The sequence below is a fragment of the Gouania willdenowi genome, chromosome 17 (assembly GCF_900634775.1).
Source record: "Gouania willdenowi chromosome 17, fGouWil2.1, whole genome shotgun sequence".
NCBI classification, from domain to species: domain Eukaryota; kingdom Metazoa; phylum Chordata; class Actinopteri; order Blenniiformes; family Gobiesocidae; genus Gouania; species Gouania willdenowi.
Window position 1 is genome coordinate 25,093,901 of NC_041060.1, and position 22,248 is coordinate 25,116,148.

At 41.0% G+C, this 22,248-nt stretch overlaps 2 protein-coding genes across 2 annotated transcripts; both read right to left on the reverse strand.

The window, feature by feature from the left end:
- Positions 1 to 646: 646 nt before the first annotated feature.
- On the reverse strand, positions 647 to 5,982 carry chrng (cholinergic receptor, nicotinic, gamma). The gene is made up of 12 exons (XM_028472079.1): positions 5,858 to 5,982; positions 3,609 to 3,745; positions 3,491 to 3,535; positions 3,252 to 3,376; positions 2,882 to 3,037; positions 2,375 to 2,472; positions 2,096 to 2,296; positions 1,805 to 1,919; positions 1,615 to 1,729; positions 1,280 to 1,544; positions 1,071 to 1,204; positions 647 to 844 (listed from the first exon to the last, which is right to left on the reverse strand). The coding sequence occupies exons 1-12, from the start codon at positions 5,919 to 5,921 to the stop codon at positions 647 to 649; spliced, it is 1,653 nt and encodes a 550-aa protein (XP_028327880.1). The 5' UTR covers positions 5,922 to 5,982.
- Positions 5,983 to 7,366: 1,384 nt separating this feature from the next.
- On the reverse strand, positions 7,367 to 17,341 carry prss56 (serine protease 56). The gene is made up of 14 exons (XM_028473303.1): positions 17,205 to 17,341; positions 15,308 to 15,466; positions 14,972 to 15,226; positions 14,681 to 14,870; positions 14,479 to 14,587; positions 14,220 to 14,376; positions 12,564 to 12,706; positions 12,264 to 12,423; positions 11,984 to 12,172; positions 11,688 to 11,879; positions 11,382 to 11,581; positions 9,828 to 10,344; positions 9,591 to 9,697; positions 7,367 to 7,546 (listed from the first exon to the last, which is right to left on the reverse strand). Exons 1-14 carry the CDS (start codon positions 17,302 to 17,304, stop codon positions 7,373 to 7,375), a joined length of 2,652 nt encoding a protein of 883 aa, XP_028329104.1. The 5' UTR covers positions 17,305 to 17,341; the 3' UTR covers positions 7,367 to 7,372.
- Positions 17,342 to 22,248: the final 4,907 nt, after the last annotated feature.

A 22,248-nucleotide genomic window follows, 5' to 3' on the forward strand; every position in this document is an offset into this window, starting at 1 on the left:
TGTGTATGTTCTAAACATCTCTCTCTCCCATCCCCTTGTCTCAGCCCCTTCTCCGTTCCCATCCCAACCAGCCGGATCCACCTTTTGTTGGAATAGAAAGCCAACACTCATCCATGTAATCTAAATCCTGCTTCCAGAGGTGGAGGGGAAAAGCTGCAAAGATGCATTTAAACGTTGGTCAGTAGCGTTCAGCCTCTCTAATGACGTAACAAATAGCACTAAAGTGGATGAAATAAATGTATTTACAAAATCATCTAGCGTTATATTAACTTACAATGCTTTGCAAAAAATACAAAAAAAAACCTACAGTAAAGCTGCTCAAGTGTTTTTTTCTCATAGAGCAGCAAACAGCACACAAGCCTAACTTTCAGCTACATAAATATGAGATTATCTGTAAAGATGATCAATCATCCAAATCGAGGCTTATCAGCCAGTACTAGTCACATTTTGAACATTTATTAAAAAATGCTTTATCAGTTTTCTTGCATTCACATAAGAGGTAACGCATCTTGAAATAAAAACAACCATGAACAAACTGTCCATAGTGCCAGCCCAGCCATGAAAGATTTGCCAAAAATAAAAATGGAAAAAAAAAAGATCGATCCAACAATTGATCAAAATGTTGGATTGAACAGTCTCGTCCTGTTCATTTCACAGAGAGAACAGTCAGGTTGTTTACAGGAGGAAGATACTTCTTTGGATCAGCAGGAAAAGGTGAAGAGGGAGGCTGATTAAAATGGCCCATCAAAAAAATCCCAATGGTGCCGATGGAGAACAACAGAGCCATAATGATGAAACAAACCCTGTCGATAACTCGGGCCACCAGGAACCACTCTTCATTTTCCTGTGGATAGGAGATAATCTAGGTTAGGCATGTCAGAATAGGGACTAGCAAGATTGGTGAGTGTAAGTTTTTGCAGTCTACCACTTGTAGACCAAAGAACTAAACAAGAGGTGAATTAGTTACTACTAAGCCCAGGGATCTAAGCAGGCATTGCTGGACTATTGCTATCTTTCGTCTGCCATTTATTAAAACTATTGCAATGACAATAACAGACCAACACACTTACACTCTGGAAGTTGTTCTGCTGTCTTCTAGTCTCAGCTATGCGTTTGCAAGAGGCCACACATTGCTTCAGCTCTGGAGACACTTTTGCAAGACTGACACTGAGCTGCTCAGCCGTGTCACTTTCAAGGCCGTCATCTAGAGCCAAAACAAATCAAAAGATATAGACACGCCTTTCTGCAGGACTAGACAAACTAACTTTTGAATACTCACAAAGCTTCTCCAACACTGACTTCATCAATCCATTTCTCTCTCTGAGTCGGGCAAACATGAGTTCTGATCGAGCAGTTTTCATTACATATTCCTCTGCTTTTCTGATAACAGTAATGGAGCTGCGACGTCGTGATGGCATCATAAATGCATTGTTTTCCTCTACAGACAAGGTTTCATTGTTGCCAGGTTCAAAGGCGTCGTCAGAGTTTGGTGTCCAGTGTTGCATCCGCATTCTCAGCAGTCGTGGCAGGATGTTTAGAAAGATCTGTGAGTGGTGAGACGATTTGTGTGGACTTCTCAAAAGATCCTAAAACATGATCTGGAGGCATTCCTACCTTCCTGACTTTGTCAGTCATAATGTGAGTGTTTGGGGTTCTCAGAGATACATTGAGGACAATCACACAGGTTATTACGACCATGGTTGTCACTGACATCACAAACATCAGATACCTGTATGTGCAAGAATATAAAAACTTCACATTGGTTACTATGATCAATAGTAAAACACAAGGTTCAAAGACTTACTTTACAATTAGAGGCACTGCCTTGGAAGTCTCTGGGACTTTTTTAGCAATGAGGAGGAGGAACACCGTCTGACCAAGAAGATTGATAATGGACATGGTGCACTTCTGACCTCCAGCTGCAACCCAACATTCATCCAGGTATGTCCCACATGAGGAAAAAAATTGCTGTTTTGTGTTGTGTTGGCATATTCAAATAGACGCAAAAGAAAACCTAAACTGTGACAATAATCCTAGAGACTGAATGTGAATCACACCAGATCACAGTTTAGGTTTGCATAGTGAAGAATGGCACCTTTAGCTGGAAGGTAGAAGACCAATAGTCCAAGGGAGGAGAAGAGCACACAGGGGGCGATGATGTTGATGATGTAGAAGAGAGGCTTCCTCTGGATGATGAGGAAGAAAACCACCTGCTGGTATTCCAGCTCATCTTTAGTAAACTGAGTGTTGATCACCTTTTTGGCCGGTCTGTGTTTGATGACCCACTCCCCATTTTCTAAAAACACCACACTCTCTCTTTAATTCTTAATTTTGCTTTATGAAAGGCTAGAAATTATTTCATTCAAATGTAGACCTGTGAAAGCCTCAGGATCTATATCCACCCACTCCAGAGTTTGGTTATCCTCCTTCTTGAGGACCAGCTCGATCTCGTTGGCGCTGTACGTTTGGGAGCTGAAAACAGGAAACACAAGGTCTCGTCTCTACAACAAACACAACCATTTATTTCTCTTTACAAGGCAGCTCGGTGAAAAGGAGCCATTAATGAAGACAGCATTGTGCCTGAGAAGGATGGTAGAGATGCAGTTTTCACACAAAGGAACCTGACGTTCAGAGTCTCTATGCCCTCAAATTAACCCAAACAGCCATTTCAGGTCAACAGGTACCGAAAATTAGTTATTTTATCCATCCTGAGCCTTGGCCGAGTTACTTCAATGTGTATCTTTAGCTCCTTTTAATTTGAGTGTAATGAAAGCTTTAGAAATGAATGAAATCAAACAGAATGCAGCAATAACCATTTGTCCATTATGTTTTTGTACTGCTAAATGATCAGCAACGTCCCATAAATTACTGCTTTACGAACCGGAAGACCATGGTGCAGTTCTGCCAGTCGAAGGGGAAGTAGTTGACGGTGATGGCGCAGGCACTGCGGTAGATGGCAGGAGGCAGCCAGTACACGCAGCCGTTTGGAGACACCAGAGCATTGCAGTAAAGAGCCACTTCAAACTGACCATCTACACTGCAGATCAGAGACACTGATGGGAGTTTGATATTTGAGCTCCAACGTCACCCACAGACACATCAGGCCCCATTCATTAAAAAACACCAATTTAACTGAAAAACGTACTCAACTACTCCCTTCAACTGTTTTAGTTTACTATCGTACATCCATGAATGTTTTTTTTTTGGTGCTAAGGAAGTGTTATGTGAACTTTTGCTAGGGACCTACTCACTTATTCTCCAGCACAACGTCAGGAAGCCAGATACTTTTGGAGGGCATACGCAGCTCAGACGTGATGTTGCCATACAATGCAGACCTGGGTGGTTGGTCCCATCTGAGCCTGTAGTCACACCATTGCTGTAAACACACGCACACGCACGCACGCACACACACACACGCACACACACACAGCCTTACTGATAAACTATTTGGAAAAATGAGACGATACATTACTGCAGAAGGATTGGATACCATTTCTATCCACACACTGGTTGTCAGAGCCTCTTCCTTTTCATTCTGGTGAGAGATAGTTTAGTTAAACCTGGTGAGATGACTTGAGCAGAAAATGTCTCTCCGGTAGGTTACCTACCAGAGAGATTAGGTTTGTAAGCGTCATCTTGATGTAGACCTGAGTGACATCTCCATTCTTCTCCATGGGGCTTACATTTTTGTTGTAGCCCTTCATCAAATCCTTGAATAGTTCCCCCTCTTGGTTGATCGCAGACACTGTAAAACAGAAGAATAGTTCAGTTCACTAATAGTTGTCAATTACAACTTCAATGAGCACAATTTAAATCACATTGTGCCATAGTCTATCATTTCTAGATGTATATTACAACTTATAGATCACAAAACAAAGTCACTCATTCTCGAACAGAATATGGGCTGTTGTTCTCAATAATTATTGTGTAAGGTTATTGTTGTATTCCCAATTTTGTTGTATTTATTCTTGTTTTGTTAATACCTGTAACTGCCATCTGTTAGCTGTTAGATTACCTTAAATTGATTGCAAGGGCTCCTGATAAGTGATGACCATTCTTAGCTATTCTGAACACATCTGATCTAACACAAAGATCAATTTAAACAATTCAATACTTAGCCTAGCCATAACATTATGTTACAACTCTCATAGACACATCCAGTCAAGGATTCCCACCACACCTCTGAAGGTATGCTGTGTAAACTTTGTCACCATTTAATTAGCAGCAGATTCTTTCAAGCTGATATCCGGAGTTTCTGAGTCTGTCAATCGAAGTGAACGCGGAACTGTGCACGAAAACAAGGCCGCGCGTCACAACAGCAAACAGGCGAATATGATTTTGGCTCTTACCTGACCCATAGACCTATATCAATGTGACCTGATGCAACCTTGTTATGTTCCGCGATGCGCATGCAGAAAAGTAGAGGCGTGGCTTCTGGTAGATTGGGTGAGAGGCAGTGGGAGGAAGTGAGGCTGTTTAGGGCCTGACATTGAGACGTTTCTCAGAAACTCCGGATAGCAGCTTTAAGGATCGATAGGTTTGCTGTTATCTGGCACATCACACAGATGCTCGATTGCAAAAACATCTAGAAAACTTGGGGGCCAAGTGAACAATATCACTCTGGTTAATGTTTTGTCCAGGCAGAGTGTCATTCTCATGAAAGAGGCCACTACCTTCAGATATTTCTGTTTATATGGAAAAAACACATTCTTTAACACTTCTTAGGTAAACAGCATATTTAATATTAATGTTCTCATGGTTGATGCAACTCAGATACAACTCGCTTTGCTGACAGCTTCCCAATGCTTTCATTAGCCTTTTCTCAAAAATTCAACTTTGTGCTATAGGTTCCTCAGCTCTGTGACACCACCTGATGTTTAAAAGAATTACAATTCCAGGGCCGATGCCAGTGGGTGGCCAAGTGGTCTGAGTGAAAACCTTTGAAGTGTCTTTCTTGGTGTGAAATGGGATGACCTGACCATATTCTGAAGTGCATTTTAGGTTCCATGATAACTTTTAGACAACGACTGTGCACTGGCTGTGCAAAAAGAAAAAGAATAGTCCTAAAGTTGGCTGCAACCGTTAAGAGTTGTTATGGACTCTCTGGCGGTGTTGCACACCCTTATATGAAGTCAAGTCCATGCCTATTCCAGTGGTCTCAGGTGCTTTTGCATCTTATAATGGATTAGTATCTGGTCTATATCTTTGGTGGCAACATTGTACATTACTCCCAACAGAACCAGGAAGAACTTCTTCAATATTTCTAGTAGCTGACCAAACAGGCCAGATCCTGTATGTGTAAGCTAATAATTTACAACTGACAATGACTCTGTCCAATATTGGATGCTGTCCACTGCAGACTAGAAACACTGTACCAATGAAAGGGTTTTGGAGGACCTTACACAATTGTTCAAACACTGATCCTTGTCACATTGGCTGACATCTTTCCACCTGCTGCTTTTCTCTGTTTTGAAATAATCAACTTTACGATATTTTAACTTCCTAAAAAGTTGCATAAAAAGATAGCCAGAGTTATTCATCTCATCTCATTTAGTGCATCACAGATGGTTTCTATTTTAAAACCTTTAAATTTAGTAATATGACTGAGCAAATGTCATTTAAAAAGAAATGCGATGTTTATAATAATGAGCCTCCTTTTATATTACTGTTTTAATGCTCAGACTTGATTTCAATAATTGTCTTACTGTTACTTAGTAAGGTATAGAGCTACACTTTCTTAGAAATGAGTTGAGTCTTTGGTTGATGACGTTTGTACTCATTTCCACTACCAGACCTTTAAAACTCATATAAAACTACCCGTACATCTGTCTAATGATGTTTTCTTTGTTCTCCTTACCTGAAGCAGAAATTAAGAACATTCTCAGCAAAAGGGACAAAGTGCACCAGATTCCAGGATCCATCAGTGAATTACCAATCTGACACAGATGGACACTACTCAATGGAGTGACAGGCAATCAGATTTTGTGTGTGTGTGTGTGTGTGTATGTGTGTGTGTGTGTGCATGCTCAGGCCTGATTGGAGGCTTGAGGTTTAGGGGAGTGGCCATGTGGTCTGTAATTGTTAGAGCTACAAAGATATTTCCACTTTGGCATAGCCAGCTGTCCCAACGCACACACATACACACAAACAATACACACTGAAGGATCAGAGCAGAGCAGCCCTACATTGTTACTGTGAGGTCACTCTGTTCATTGCACCTGCCTATTGTTATTTATTGGGACACGTGGACCGAGAAAAATAACTCACACGGCCTAAGAGTCATTTAACAGCTCTCTGTCAGAAGGTGTGCTCTGTCTATACAATAATGAGATTAGATGATTAAGGTCAGTATATGTTTGAGCCAGGTTAAGATAATCTACACAGTGGAAAAGACAACAGGTGTTGATTCCTGTCCATTTGTAGCACAATGGATGTGATATCTTTCCTTACTTTATGAGAATGAATGTGTCACAATAATAGAGCACACTTACCACACACACTTGGACAGGAGTTGCTGTGTGGCAGCACAAGCATGTCAATGAGTTTGCTTAGCTGTTGCACCATCCTTGGGCTGAGGCTGAAGGGAAAATACTGGCCTACAAACTCTTACAAGCAGAGACTGCTTCACGTGTTGATTTAGTTTATTCGGCCAGTGATTGTCTTACTTGGATATCTGTTAATTCTTAGAGAAAACATTCAGTAAATCGTCTTCATCATGATTGGAGAGGGAGTCTTTAGGACTAACACAGGTTCTACAAATGATCAATCTACTCCACACAAAAGCAGATGCTTCATTTCATTGTACTGCATTTTTAGACTGTTTATCCAACTTCTAGTCTGGTAAATATGGAAACCATGTTTCCTTCTAACAGTATGTTTGGCTCTTGGGAGAACTGCAGTGCCAACATACTGCAGGATTAGCAACATTTGCTACCCAATTTAAACTTCTAATCTCAAAAGCTCCATTTGAACACATACTGCCACAGCATCACTTGGAACTTTATTTATACACAGATTTTCTTTACAAAAATACAAAGATTTATTTATATAAATAAATATTGTAGAAATACAGAAAAACAAATGGCATACACAGTAATGTATGCCTCTCAAGAGGATCAACCCCAAGACAATGTGAATAACTTAACAGATTCATAACTTAGACTACATCTCCATCCACAAAGAAAGTGAAGGTGTGACTGTTGGTCAACCATTAGATCAATACATTCATGTTTGCAGTCACAGTCTGGCACTCAGACAGGAAAGTTCATCTCAGGAGACATCCGAGTGTAAAGTTTGTTTTTCTGTTCCAGCACCATAACAGTGCCAGTGTCTGTCTCCTTTTTTTTAAACGTCTTTTATTGGCTCCTTCAAGCTAAGTCTTTAGCGTATCCAGTGCCAGAGCAAGAAGTCTTGGCATGCTGCGGTAAAATGAATCATTTTCCAGGCCTACGAGGCCGTAGAAGGTCACAGCTCGTCCTCCCACCATGGCTCTGATTCGTGCCTGGTACAGTCCTTGTTCATTTTTGGAGCCCAGATCAACTAACACCTGGTGGGAAGAAGTTAAAGAGCCATTCACACAAGTGTTAACATTGTTCATTGTCTTATTCATCGTTAGAGCTGAGTAAAAAAAAAAAAAATGATTTAATCGATCTTGAATGAAGTTTTCCAAGAAAAAATTGATTTAGGGATATACCATGATATTTCACTGCATTATTATTGTATTGATCCAAAAAAAATGTCCAAATCGATTTTTTAATCATGTTTTTTAACAACAAAAAAAAACCATTTAATGTCACTAACATCTGCATCGCGTGTATACTCCCGGTCACTAGGTGTCAGTGAACGCACCATCAGACCTTGTTAAACTACCTCACTCCTCATTGCATTTTAGCTTTATTTTCAGAAAACATACTGGGTACTTTGATAGATGGATGTGGTTACTTTTTAAAGAATTTAAGAACTTAACAGAATCAGAATCTGTAGTAAAAGCAAAAGTTAAACATTTTTGAAGAATGTAACTTGACAGTTCTATAAACATACATCTTGTTTTTGATGTGGGTGCTTGAATTACAATTAGTTACCATTTACTTGTTCTCACAAGTAAAAAATGAAATACACTTTCTGCCATTTTATACTTGTAAAGGTGAAATTTGGTATTATTGATATCGAGATATATCATATATACTCAGATAGTGTGGTTTTGAACCAGTGTTGTGTTCATAACCACACTATCCGAGACCAGAATGCACCGAGACTGAGTCAAGACCAAGACCGAGACAAGCCGAGACCAAGACCATAAACATTTTCTTTTTTTTTAAATTTAAAAAATATATAAATAAAATTATGACAAGGTTTGACAGTTATACAACATTCTCTCTTTAGTTTTAGTTTCTTTTAAATACATTTGACAAAAGGTGCCTGCAAAAAATTTTACTAAAATATTAAAACTACTACTGCTACTGATAAATTCACAATTATTGTACATATTTGAAAACAAGATTTTTATGTCAGCTGAATGTACAGCAAGTGTTTAAAAGTATTTCTGCCAAGAAATAACATGATTGGTCACCTACACACCTCAGAGTGTTTCCTCTCTGCTGTGCTTTTACAAATGTTTTCTTTGTGGTTCGTGAAACCAAATTTCACAACCAACATGTTTAGCTCCCGCCTCTCTCTCCTGCTTGTGTGTGTGAGTGTGTCACACACGTCACTCAGTCACATTAAGGAAGGTTGCGGTCATTATACGGGGTGGATTAAATAATGAATAAAGGATTGTTTTATCCCATTCTTCTCCTTGTTATTATCACATTATAAAAAAGTTTAAAAACAGCAGTAATTAGTGCTGGTCTCGAACGGTCTTGAGAGAAAATCCCAAGTCCGGGCAGCCCGAGTCCGAGACAAGACCGAGTCAAAATACTTCCAAGTCCGAGACGAGACCGAGACCTTCAAAATTTGGTCTCAAGACCGGTCTCAAGACCAAGACTGGTCTTGACTACTACAACACTATTGTTTAGTGTCGGAATATATTGTATTGTGACATGCAAATTGTGTATTGTATCGTCAAAGCCAGACCAACTAAAGTCAGAAGTTTGGAACCATCCAAGTAAAATTTGAAAGATCAACACTGAATCGAAATTGAATCGTAATCAATCGATTCAAAACTAGGGATGTCCCGGTACAACTTTTTCACTTCCGATATGATACCGATATTGCAGCCATGCGTATTGGCCGATACCGATATTGATCCGATACGATATCAGCACAAATCATACATACCTTTATTACTTATTTTGTAGTGTGGAATGTTAGAAAAGGCTCAATCAAGTGATGTTACTTAAACAGAGAACAATAGTCAGCAACAGTAGGTTACTTTGTTGGACTGTGAACCATAGTCACCTATGGATAGAAGTACTGGAGCGGAAAATTTTATTGGAGCGCCTATATTGGTGATTTTAGATGCAGTCCAAAACAATCCGATATTCATTTTTTTGGCTGATATCGGATCAGGACACCTCTATTTAAAACCTTATTAATCAAAATTGAATAGATTCAGGAAATTGGCCATGATACTCAGCTCTATTCATCCTCACCTCTTGAAAGTTCATTCGTAGATTTCTTCTTGGGATGTTCAGGACCCAGCTGTAGGAGTCTTGGACTTGACTTACTTGCATTGAAAACTCTCTAACTCCAGGACAAACTGAGGAGTGAATACAACACTTCAGTATTTACTTTAGGGATTAGCGTCCACACTTAAGCACACACAGAAATCAAATAGATCATGTTCACCGACCAAATGTAACATGTTTTAAACAGGATGGGCTACTTACTTTTTCCTGCTGGAAGCTGCCTCTTGTGAGGGAGGCTCCTGTGTTTCCTGTGAAGACGTGACCGTCTGACAGCTTTCGCACTTTGTGTCTGAGCGTCTGTGACTGTCTGCACGGCCGCAGTCGACTGCACGGAAAATGGAAACTCTGTAGATTGTAACCCCGTTCTGTCTTTGTCCTCAGTAAATGTTAAATCCTCTGAAGTGCTGCTCCACATGACATCTGCAGGAGCCTCTCTAGATGAAGTTTGAGGAGCATCATCTGCCACTATCTCTTCTTGTGTCTGTAGATTCTGAATTTTATTGATCCAGGCTGTCAGAAGTGACCAGGGCGGTGATGGATTGGTGTGATCAGTGGAAGAAGTCAGAGGAGGAGGTGGAGGGTTGGACGTTTCTTCTTGAAGGTCGCTGGTGTCCAGGTGCAGGATGGGAGGAGCAGCTCTAGAATTTAGTTTGGAGAATAGAGCTGAGATGACAGGTCGGTATTCCTCTTCCAGCCGTTCGACTAGAGAGTCTTGTGTCTGGACATAAATGTGAAAACATATATTTTAACTCCAAATTCTTCTTCAATCCTTGACGTAAAGTTTGCATTTGGATTATAAAGCCTAATAGAAGTCAATTTAACATTTACAAATAGCTGTATTTAAGTTAGTCACTTTCTACATTTACAGATATGGCACAGTCCATTTGCCAGAGGTATAAAGAGTACTGATATATCTTACTCAAGTAGAAATCCTGTTACTTGATTTAAATTGTACTCAAGTACAAGTAAGTCATGCATATACTCTAGTACAAATGAAGTATCTCAATTAAATAGTACTCAAAGTTACTAGTTACTTTCACCCCCGACATTTATTTTTTGGTAATAAATATTGCAACGGTTCCCTTGCACATAGTAAACATCTCATATATACATTTTAAAAGAAAGAGACGAAATCTTATATAATTGGTTTGTCAAATTGTTAAATTCTAAAATAACTCAAATTAATTCAATTAAAAAAAAAGAAAAAAGACGTTATTTATACAGCGCAAATTACAACAAAAGTCATCTCGAAGCGCTAATGCCAAATGTACCATGTGGGTATCAACATAAAAGGTAGAAACCCCAACCTGAACTGAAGAAAGTGGCTGGGCATTGATCAGAAATTGCACGACTAAGAACATTTGGATTATGCTGAATGTGCCTTTTTTTGTGAGACCATGAAATAGAAATAAAAATATAATCACAAAAAAATAATAATGTACTCAGAAATGGTTAGGTGTAGAAATGTAACAAAAGACTTTACTTCTTTTAAAACGTACTTAAGTACAAGTAAAATTACTGATTTAGAAATATACTCAAAAAAGTACAAGTAGCCATAAAAGCAACTCAATTACAGTAAAGTAAGTACTTGTAATCTATTACTTTTACCTCTGCCATTTGCATATATCTTCACTTAAACTGCAGCTTGCAGTAACAGAGCCGTGTACAAGCAAACTGTGGTGAAAATGCGTTCTTCATACTTGAACATAACAGTCAGTCATGGATGGGATGGATGGTAAATACTGAATGGTTTACCTGTAGGAAAAGGGTTTCCTCCCTTCTATTTGTTGTGGGTGTGACGCCTGGGAAAGCATCAGTGTGTTTGTCCATATCATCAGCGATGATTCCCAGATATTTCTCCCAGTCCTCCACTAAAGGCCCAACATCTGTGAACAAGGCTGGAGGAGCTGGAGAAGGACTCTGCTCTGTTGGTGCCACAGCTCCACCTAGCTGTTCTACATGTAATGAAACATCCATTCAAAATGGCTCACAATAAGAATCTCGGAGGTCATTTTAGCGTTTCTTTTGAATATGTTTGAATCGCACGTTCTATTCCTGTACCTTTAACCAGTGTAAGGCCGTGGCTCAGGCCCAGGTCTCTCCTCTCTCGGCTGTGAGTGAATGCTGTACTGTAGATGTGCTCTACAAGCTGAGGCAGTGTCTGGGTGAAGAAAGTCAAGTCCACTTTGTCCCTGATGTAGTCCTCGGCCCTTTGAAGCAAGTCCAAAAGAGTCTGGAGGAATGAACGCAACTCTAGAAGAAGAAGGGTAAAGTCAAAATCATTAATCTACATTAACCTCTGTGGCTTCAAACTACAGTCTTCATTCATCTTCAGAAGATCTTCTAACTTCACTTACGGCATTTCTTGAAGCGGTTGAGGCATTTCTCTTCAGCCATTTGGTTGCAGGTACTTGCTGGCTGACCAGGAGGACAGGTCAGCCTGTAGAAATGACACAGAGAGCTAAACTCTGACTTCTGCTCTTCCTCCGTCATCTCAGCTGTCTTTAGGAGCTCCAGACATGTTGGCTCTCTGCTCCTGATTGATTCTTACAAAGCAGAAGAATAAGCCATATTGGATAAATATCAGTCTTCGTGATCTAATTCTTCCATAAAGAGCTGTTGCTTTTTCGTTCTTACTGTGTATCTCTGCCTGGATCCAGTCAGAAAAAGCTGCCACTCGTGTGTAGACTCCAGGCTTCCCTTTTTCACCACAGCCATCCCCCCAAGAGGTGATGCCGTACAGCTGGAATCGGCCTGAAAGTCTGTCCTTGTAGATCAAAGGTCCTCCAGAGTCTCCCTGCAAACCACAGAAAGACAAAGTAAGAAATATTAAGGAGTGGTTAATACAGACAGAACAAATCTTTCAAGATCTATTATGTTTTTAAATATCTGACTGGACAACATGAATAAATCCTGATATACTGTACTTTTGCACACCTGACAGGAGTCGATGCCTCCAGAGAGGTAGCCAGCACAAAGCATGGTGTTGGTGACCAGGTCTTTGCCCAGGGCGCTCTTACATGTGCTTTGAGGCAACAGGGGCACCTTCGCCTCCATTACTACATCAGCTGATGGGCCATCTAAAACCATAAAACAAGCACACACTACTGTACTGTAAGAAAACTCATATTTGGGCAACACTTTACTTGAAGTTTTATACACAAGACTGACATTATGCTGTCATAAAGTGTTGTTTAAATAAATTATGTCTAAATTATTAGTATTACTGTCTAACTTATGACACTTTTTTACTAAATTATGACACCTTTGGAGATATGCTACCATTTTTTAGGTTAGGTAGGGTGAGGGGCAGTGCAAGGATTACATGTAATGGTGTTACGTGATTAGAGTACAAATTATGAATAACTATAATCTGTTACAGTTTAAATAGTTGGTAATCGGATTACAGGTACAGTTGAAATTAATGGATTACTGTACGCAACGTTACTTCTCTGTAAAATGACAATGCAATGCATTTCCCAGAAGCACAAACGTAAATATATAAAAAAGGCAGTGGCTATCCGTACGGTTGTCGTATCAATATGCTGACATTCTATCCGTACGCAGCGCCCCCAATTGGCCAGTTTTGGTCACGCGTTAGGTCAGTCATTGGCCAGTTTAGGTCACTTGACTAAGACTAAACCTAACCCTAACCCTAAAAATTGTTGCGATATAGGGTTATAACCTAACCCTAACCCTAAGATGCTACGTACTTGTACTTCGGTAACCGTACCAATACCACCGGGGGTTGTCCGTACGGCAACAGTACAAATAGACACTCTAAAAAAACTATGTGCTTCGGTCACTCAATCTAATAATATCATAAAACGAGCAGTGGGAGATAGATGTCGAACCAGAGGCAGACCTGGAGCCCGAACTGCTAAGACTGCGTTTGTTGGTGGTCTCTGCAGCACGGAGCACAGAGGATGCTGTGAGATGAAGGCCCTATACAAACTTCCTCCATCTGCAAATACTTTCTGCTGAAGTGTGACAAAGTTTTACAAACTTTGAGGCTAAATTTCAACCGGGCAACCCTTAGTACACAGGCTGATCACAGTTGGCAAGCTAACGTTAGCTTCGCTTCTATGTTGGGTAGAAGACTTCACATGCTACATTTTAAACAGATGATTATTATGAGTATGTGTTGTCGCTGTGAAGTGTAATATCACCATCAGCACCGAGAATGTTGTATTTATAACAGTCCTTTTTATTCTTTTCAATGATCGCTGCATTACGACACTTAAAAAATCTAATTTAATGTGGAAGTAATCGAAGTAATCAGATTATGTTACCCAGATTAAGTAATGTAAAGGATTATGTTACAAATAACATTGTTGGGCATGTATTCTGTAATCTGTAACTGATAACATTTTGAAAGTAACCTTCCCAACACTGGTTAGGAGTTAGGGTAACAAAGGGTTAGGGTAATGAACGACACTTAATGATACCCTTTATGACACCTTATTCATGCTAAAGACAGGTGTCATGTCATAATAATGATATAAAACGTCAAGTAAATTGTTACTCACACTACTACTAATAACTATTGATAGAAATTCCATACAAATAAATTTGTATTTGTCTTCCTCTCACCTTCATAAAGTGACCCCCAGCCTGCCACAAGGCATGGGCTACCAGTGGGGGGCTCCGTAGCAGAGGGGAGGCACACGGGGATGACGTGTTCAGACAGCACCACAGGGGATGTGAGCTCCACCAGGGCGATGTCATTGTTGAACGTTTTTGGGTTGAACTGCAAAAAAATTATAGAGTTGGGCGGAATAATATACTTCAACAGATTTATGGGATTGTAATTGCAGTGATAATAGTTTTCACTTGATGTTGAGTCTTCTACCTTGGGATGAGAGAGAATGCGGTTAACTTTGAGAACCTGCTCATCAGGGTCAGTCTTAGTGATGTCAAACTCGCCCACCACAGCGGTCCAGTAGCTTTCACTGCGGATGCTGCAAAAAATGAAGAAGAAAAGAACATTAATTGAAAATTCTACAATGATGTGTTTGGGTTCTTAAATATGATAGTGACACGTGCTGCCTCACCCTGCAAAGCAGTGTGCAGCAGTGACCACCCAGGAGCTGTCTACCAGGACGCCTCCACACATCAGACCACCATCCAGCTGCAGGTTAACTAGCCAGGGCCAGCTGCCCCGTGGTGCAGGGGAGCCACCGATGATCCTGGAGCGAGGCTGTGTAATGTTGGTCACTGTGGATGACCTCTGACCACACACTGCTGCTGGGACACAGTGATGGACACAAAGTGTAAAAAAATCCTCCACTGATCTGTCTTTATTTACAGTTGATATGACTTCAGGAAAGCATGCGGACCCCCACCTTGTGCATGTGTCTGCATCGCAGGTTCCAGGTTCTGCATCGTGTTGAGCAGGCTGCATTGGAGCACCCGTGCACTACAGCTCTCGCCCATGATCCTGATGCAGCTCTCAGAGTCCAGTTCACCAGGCGGACAACGATGTTGATAGTAAGCACATGCCTGGCTCAGAGCCCAGCTCCGCTCTGCTTCACCTGGAAGTTTCTGGGCTTTTGTGATGTTATCACAGCCGGGCTCTGACAGTAGATCAGAAGGAGAAGCTGTTGCGGAACAGAAGATGTGATGCACTTGGATGTTCCATCACTTTTAAACAAAGAAGTAGAACAAGCGGTTTTACTCACAGCAGGACCCTGAGAGCTGTCCACAGTTCTGAAACAGACAGGGAACACACCCTCTGCAGCCCGCCTCTGCTCGGCTCCTCTCTGATGATGCTCGCTCCAGAGTGGACAGGGCCCTGGTCATAGCTGCTTCCAGGACAACAGTTCCCCGATCAGACAGAGCTGCAGGAGGAGAAACACTGTGAAACTTGAAAGCCTATAAAACAACATATTTAGGGTTCAAAATAAGACAAGAGACTATTTATTTTAAATTTGTTAGTTTGAGGCCTTTTTTTAATAAAGGATATGTATAAAATATACCCTAATAACTTTCACTGAAAGTACATATTATTTACAGCTGTGTGGTCTCTGGGAAGACATAAGAATTCAATTTATTGCATAAACAGTAGCAAGTGACTGAGAAGGCCAAACCTGCTTCAGAAAATGACCTAGATTTGGTTATTTGGAACATCCAACATCTGTAAAAAGTTAAGTCATGCGTTAAAATCTTTTCCGGAACACCTTCCTAACAAACGTGATTATGCAAAATCCTGAATACAATTTGCGTTATTGATGCAGAAACACCATTTAAGTAGTGTTGTGTGCTACTTTTATCATAGATTTTTATATTGTACATTTAAAACAAATATTCTGCAAACTCCCAACCAAAGGCTCCAGATGACCAGGGGCCTGGTAGGTTAGATTAAGCCAAACAGACACTTAATCTGCATTTACATAAAAAGAAGATATTGATTAAAGGGTTTAAAGTGGGACAACATGATCATTAAAGATTGCCATTAGCTTTGGGAACATCCTGTGTGAGCATGAACTAGTGCAACTCGTCTGGTATGTGTGCCCAGCCCCGTTTTTCTCATGCTGCACTTTGAGCTCATTGGCAGCATTGTCGTGGTGCTAGCTCACGCTCAGCGCGCTGCAGAGGCTTCAACAGACACACTTCAATCAGGCCGCCAACCCTGCAGCCCCCCTCTGTCCTGCACCACATCACAGGATCTGCCACTAAGAACAATAATGCTGATTGAAGTCTTAATTAGAAGGCCAGGGCTGAGCGGGCTGAGGCTGGTGGGCAGGGACAGGCGCTGAGGGTACCGGCTAGCAGCCCAGGGATGGCTGGGACCCAGAGATGTTTGTTTGAAATACTCCAAACAGACGGCCATTACCAGATACTTCTAGACAGGCTCTGCTGTATGCAGCATTGACCTAAAGATGTAGATTTCCTTCCACACTGAGCTCTGAAACCAGGCAGGAAATCTCTATATTTACATTTACACAGACCAGACTATTGCATAATCTTCTTCATATAGCTGTAGAACTATAAGGCAGCAGGCATCATCTAATTTAAAGAGGTATGATTAATATTCTTGAATGTATTCATGTTTTGTGTATAATTGTATATATACAGTAGCAATGCGACACGGACACAATTATGTCATGAGCTTTTTTTGCCCGGTGCTTCATTACTGTTAATTCCTGTCTAATCTAGAACAACTATTATTACAACCATAAACCAGTCAATTTCAGTGAGTATTTTGAAATGGTTACGCTGGTTAATCATCTCAATATGTTAATTCCTGTCAATAATGATGTGCAGTGATTGGCAGAGAATTGTGTAGAGACTTGGGTAAATATTTCATTAATCAACTACTGTAAATAGATCAAATATTAGTAAACCACTGATTCAGGTTTATCATATTATTAGTTATTCAGGTCCAAATCTGTGGTGTTTTGGAAAAGGAGCCAATCTAAAGTAGTTTACGTTAAAACTCAGATAAAACTCTGCATTTCTGAAACATCAACAGCTTTAAATAAAGTTTGATTTCCTAAAAAAGACAGACGCTCATAATAAACTTGAAATGAAAAAAAAAAAACAGTATAAAAGCTTTAGTAAGGATAGAGATGATACCTTTGAGTGCGCTTTGGGGCATCCTGTAGACCTCTCTACCTGCAGGGGCACCCAGCAGGAAGTCCAGCCCTGTGAACAGCAGTGATATTAGCAACAGCATGGTGTCAGAGCATTAGACGTCCACTGGACAGTGAGCTGGGAGGATGGATGGGAGTGATGCAGAGGTGATGCTGCTCTCCGTTGTCTGGCGGTTCTTTGCAGTCACAAACCAACTCCCTCCTTCGGGCTCTCTCGGCTCTCTCCCACACTATGGAGCTGGGCATCTGTCATTGAGTTTACTTGGAGGAACAATAGGTGCCTGGAGTGGTCCCTGGTTTATATAGAGTCCCCAAGGGAACACCAGTTTATGAGGGGGGAGAATGAGGGAAGGATTGGAAAGCTACAAGGGAGGGGAGGCGGGAGAGATGCTCCCATGGCCAATACACAAACAGATGAATTCATTAAGATTGTGACAGCAAATCGGGTGCAACTTGCCAAGGCTGGACATTACAAAGAGGTTTGGTTCTCTGAGCCAGAGGGAGGGAAAGAGAGATGCAGATAGGGAGGGCAGTGGGGGAGGCAGGGAAAAGCAGAGCGATTGGCCCGGTAGTGTGGGGGGTGCTGTTTGAATTAATTATTCTGTGAGGAAGAGGGACAACGTTACACACATAAGGATATGTGTGGGTGTGACACCAGAGCTAGGGAACGTGGAGTGATGGGAAGTCCATGAGCATCCCAGCAAAATAAAAGTCATTTTGGTGGGAGACAGAGGGCGATTGAGTGACAGAGTTAGAGAGCAAAATCAAGGGAGAGGGAAGTGTCTGCCATCCGCTCTGCCCCATCAATGAGGGCATTGTCCCCGGCATCCCTCTGATGAAACCCACATCAAAGCCATCCCAAGGCATCACTTGGTTGCCGCTTCCATTGATCACTTACATTCCTTTTTTCCACCCATTAAAATATTGTCAGTTCACATCACATTTGTCTTTCTCTGGTGAACTATAATTCAGTTACATAAAGATACAGTAAAATCATCTATCAAGCCTATGTAATAAAATCCAGATAAAAGTCTTTATTGAATACATCATTAGATTTTTTTTAGGATTGCCACCTAAAAAAAAGAACATTGAACAGTGAATACAATTGATACATCCATAATCAATATATGAGTCCAGATCCCCTCCAAAATATAATGGACTGCTCCATGGCGTAAGGTCTATATTTGGTGAAAATGTTGTCAAAATCCAGTGCTTTTGTTTGTCATGCTTAAATTGGAGGACAGATGAAGGTTTAGAAAACAAAATGTTCTGTACCTTTATAGGCAGCAAACACTAGCTTTGTCTAGACTCTAGATGGGCACAGACAGCGAACCCAAAGTAGGATTACAAATTGGAGTCAACGCTGAGCCAACTCACTGGCTGAATGATAAAAGGAGCGGTGGCTCAATCAAAGAGAGCGATCCACTGCTGCCACAAGGCAGCTTCAACAACCACATTCACATTGACTGCAGTGTGTGTTTTACTCTGTCTCTAAGGCAATGCAGCTTAATGTATAGGGAACTGTCGATAAAAAAAAAACATCTAACAACCTTTAAAATAAAGTGAGGCAACTTTCAGAAATGTGTCATATTAAAATGTAGTTCCGAGCATGTTGTGTGTTTCAGCCCCCTTCATGTACCCATGTGATACAATGGCCCTGAAGATGTGAGCGGCGGCTCAGTTGGAGCATAGCAGCTTCGTCAGGGGACAAACAAGCGGCACTCTTTCATTTCCCCCCTTCTCTCCTTTCATTTGGCTTTGATGTCTTTTGAATCATTTAACATCTGCTCATTCTTCCTTCATCTCTAAACAAGGAGCCCTCTGTTTCTCCAATCTTAGTGTTATACCTAATTTTTCTTAGACAGTGCTCAGACACAATAAAGTTTTTTTTTTTTTGATTCGGGGGGTCATCTTTTAGCCAGGGAACTAATTTATGCTGATGAGGATTATTTTTAAATACCTTATTCAACATTGTTTTTTGTTTAGTCACATATCTACACAGGCGTTGAACCTATTGTAGATCCATTGCTCTCTTGTGAGCACTCAGGTTTTTAACATGGGAGGTCAACCAAAGACCAAGTCACCCTGATAACTCAGGATATGGAAGACAGTTTGGGGCCGCCTTTGTGGACCTGACGGCTGCCCACAACACCTTATTGCACCGCGAATGGTCATGGAGCTTATCCAAAATTGCAGCTTTACCCTCAACACTGGTAGCGGACAGCGCCTTAAGAATGGTGTCCCTCAGGGATCTGTTCTGGCTCCCCTCCTGTACAACATCTACACCTATGACTTGCCTGATACAGCCTGGCAGAAGTATGCCGATGCTGATGCTGGAGACTGGCAGTCATTGGATGGGACCCTAACACCGGATTTCCACTGGATGTGTAACTGCTCCTTGCTGCGCCATTCTCCATTGCCTCTGTCTGTGATGTGTACTGTTCTGGCGAGGACTCAGGAGATCTCGTAGTCAATACAAAGAGAACCATAAAGCCATACAAACAGTTAATTGTCTCCTTTGAGAAGAGCAGAAAGAAAATGCTCTACATGATTAAGCTCCTGCATATCTTAAAGACCTGTTAGTGCCCTATTGTCCGGGCAGATCACTCCGCTCTCAATTTGCTGGTCTACTGGAAGTTCTTAGCGTGCTTAAAAGTAGAACAGGAGGCAGAGCGTTTAGCTACCAGGCTCCTCGCCTTTGGAACCAGCTTCCAGTCTTAGTACGGGAGGCTGCCACCCTCTCCACTTTTAATGCTAAACTCAAAAACTACTTATATGCTAAAGCGTATATTGTATAATAGCGTTAACCTCAGGCGGTCAGAATCTCGTCTGTAATGGTAGCATTTCAGACCATGGTAGAGGCCGCAATACGTTAGACGTTAACCTAACCACTAGGAATGAAGCCCAAAACCATGCAGGCAGACCTGCTAATAGTGTATCATATTTTTTTTTAGTCTGTACCTTCTCCAGGCCCTTCTCTCTCTTTTCTGTTTCAGGTGTCTTGAAGCTGGAGCTGGCAGTTCCTGGTTATGGAACTAGTCTGACACTCTGATGTTCTATCTCTCTATCATGTTCTCTTCTTTCTGTCCACTAACCCCAACCAGTTTAAGCAGATGGCTGCCACCTCTGAACCTGGTTCTGCTGGAGATTTCTACCTGTTAAAAGGGAGTTTTTTCTTCCCACTGTTGCTAATGCTTGTTCATGTGGATCTGTTGGGTATTTTCCTTTACAAATTCTATATTCTAATCTGATTCTTTGAGATTAATTTTGTTGTAATTAGCGCTATATAAATACAGTTGAATTTAATTAAATTTGTTTTAGTTGGATGAGGGTAAGATCGGGTGGATCAGGATGAGGAAAATCAGGGCTGAGTCAAAGGGAATAAGACTGACTGCAGACAAGCAGAATGACAATGCGTTCTTCATCCATTTATCCTTCTCAGGGCCCAGTCAATATGGAAGACCGTGGAGCAGGTGGTAGAGGGGTTGTCTTCTGATCGAGAGGTTGGGGGTTTGATCCCAGTCTATACCTGTCAAAGTGTCCTTGGGCAAGACAGACGGGGAGGGCTCTGACGGCCCGGACGAAGAGGGCTCTGGTGGACTGGTGCGGGGAGCTGGCACTGGCAGTAACGTTGGCAGCCTGGTGCAGGAAGCTGGCACTGGCGGTGACGTTGGCGGCCTTTTGTGGGGAGCCGACACTGGTCGCGACGTTGGCTGGAAGTTAGGAGACCCAGGAATATATCACACACAACCATATGTCATCATCTATAATTTGTATTAACGTTATTTTTATCATTTTCTATTGTTTTTTAATGTATCATCCAAATACTACTGATGATTATACTTGACCATTAGTGCCTTGCAGATTGCACATATTGTTCTATTTCAAATAAAGGGGGGACGTCACGTAATCCTTGTGGGATACAGTATATTCCATTACCCTCGTTTTACCGCAAGACTCATTCAGTGCTGGCCCAAGTATAAGTTAATTGACCATTTGTATTGTTTTTCATTTTATTGGGTTTGTTTTTTTTTTTTTTTGCAAAGAAATGTTTGTGGCGTCTCCTACAGACTGTTATTATACATCAACCTGCTGATATCACAGACATTTGATATACTTTAGACATTTATCAGTCATCGTTACTTTTTTCATGGTATTAGGCAGAATAATGCATACATGGATAAGTTGGTTTATAACTATACCAATTTTTCTATTCATAATAATCTGCCCAGTAGCTCCTTCCTCCATTATAGGTAAGCATAACTCTGTTCTTCTAGCTGCTGAGTGAGGCTACAAGAGAAACACACAACGAGAACCTAAACAACAATCATGTTAAACAACACACAGGTTTTGTGTTTGGTTAAGAAACCCATTAACCCATTGTCTGTGGCAGAAAACAATTAAAATGTAGGTCAGTGGGCTACGCATGGAGAAGAGGTTCCCAACATCTCAGCACAGACACTTCAAGCCACCAATAGTAGAGCAGGAACAGCTCATCTATTCTATATTGCCCTCCATTAGGCCAGTGTTAGACACGCTGTTAATTAGATCTATTATGGCCTGAACAATCACGTTTAATGTCATTGAGTGCATAATAGCAACCAAGTGTTTGATGAGACAATTTCCACTTTAATAAAATGAGGTCTGAATGGTTGACTGGATAACAGGAAACAGATTATCTGTATTAATGTATGATTTAGTTGAAAATCCTGACTCAGTTAAAAGGTTGGAAATAAAGCCCATATTCAAATTGCATTTAGAAATAAAAGTTTAACTTTATTCCACATTTTAATTTTAGCACAATGAATGAATAAATATTAACTGCATTGCTCCAGTCTAGAGTCAGGACAAATGAAGGTAATATTGAGGTCTTATTTGACTAAATAAAGCTGAATATGAGGTATTATATCCCTGTTTCTATTCAACATTTGTCATGATGAGTAATGGTGTTGTGCTGAGGGCCCTTCAAACCTTCCTTCACTCAGTCTGACCCCTGGTGGTTTATGTGGAGCATCACACTATCTAAA

What these genes read in the sequence shown, in the direction of transcription:
- chrng (XM_028472079.1), bottom strand. Translation starts at nt 5,921, where the DNA reads ATGGATCCTGGAATCTGGTGCACTTTGTCCCTTTTGCTGAGAATGTTC. An exon ending in TTACAAACCTAATCTCTCTG is followed by an intron (nt 3,536 to 3,608) that starts GTAGGTAACCTA and finishes ATCTCTCACCAG; the next exon opens with AATGAAAAGGAAGAGGCTCT. An exon ending in CCAGTGTGTGGATAGAAATG is followed by an intron (nt 3,377 to 3,490) that starts GTATCCAATCCT and finishes GTGTGTTTACAG; the next exon opens with CAATGGTGTGACTACAGGCT.
- prss56 (XM_028473303.1), bottom strand. Translation starts at nt 17,304, where the DNA reads ATGCTGTTGCTAATATCACTGCTGTTCACAGGGCTGGACTTCCTGCTG. An exon ending in GATGCAGACACATGCACAAG is followed by an intron (nt 14,871 to 14,971) that starts GTGGGGGTCCGC and finishes GTGTCCCAGCAG; the next exon opens with CAGTGTGTGGTCAGAGGTCA. An exon ending in AGGAAACCCTTTTCCTACAG is followed by an intron (nt 10,345 to 11,381) that starts GTAAACCATTCA and finishes ATTTATGTCCAG; the next exon opens with ACACAAGACTCTCTAGTCGA.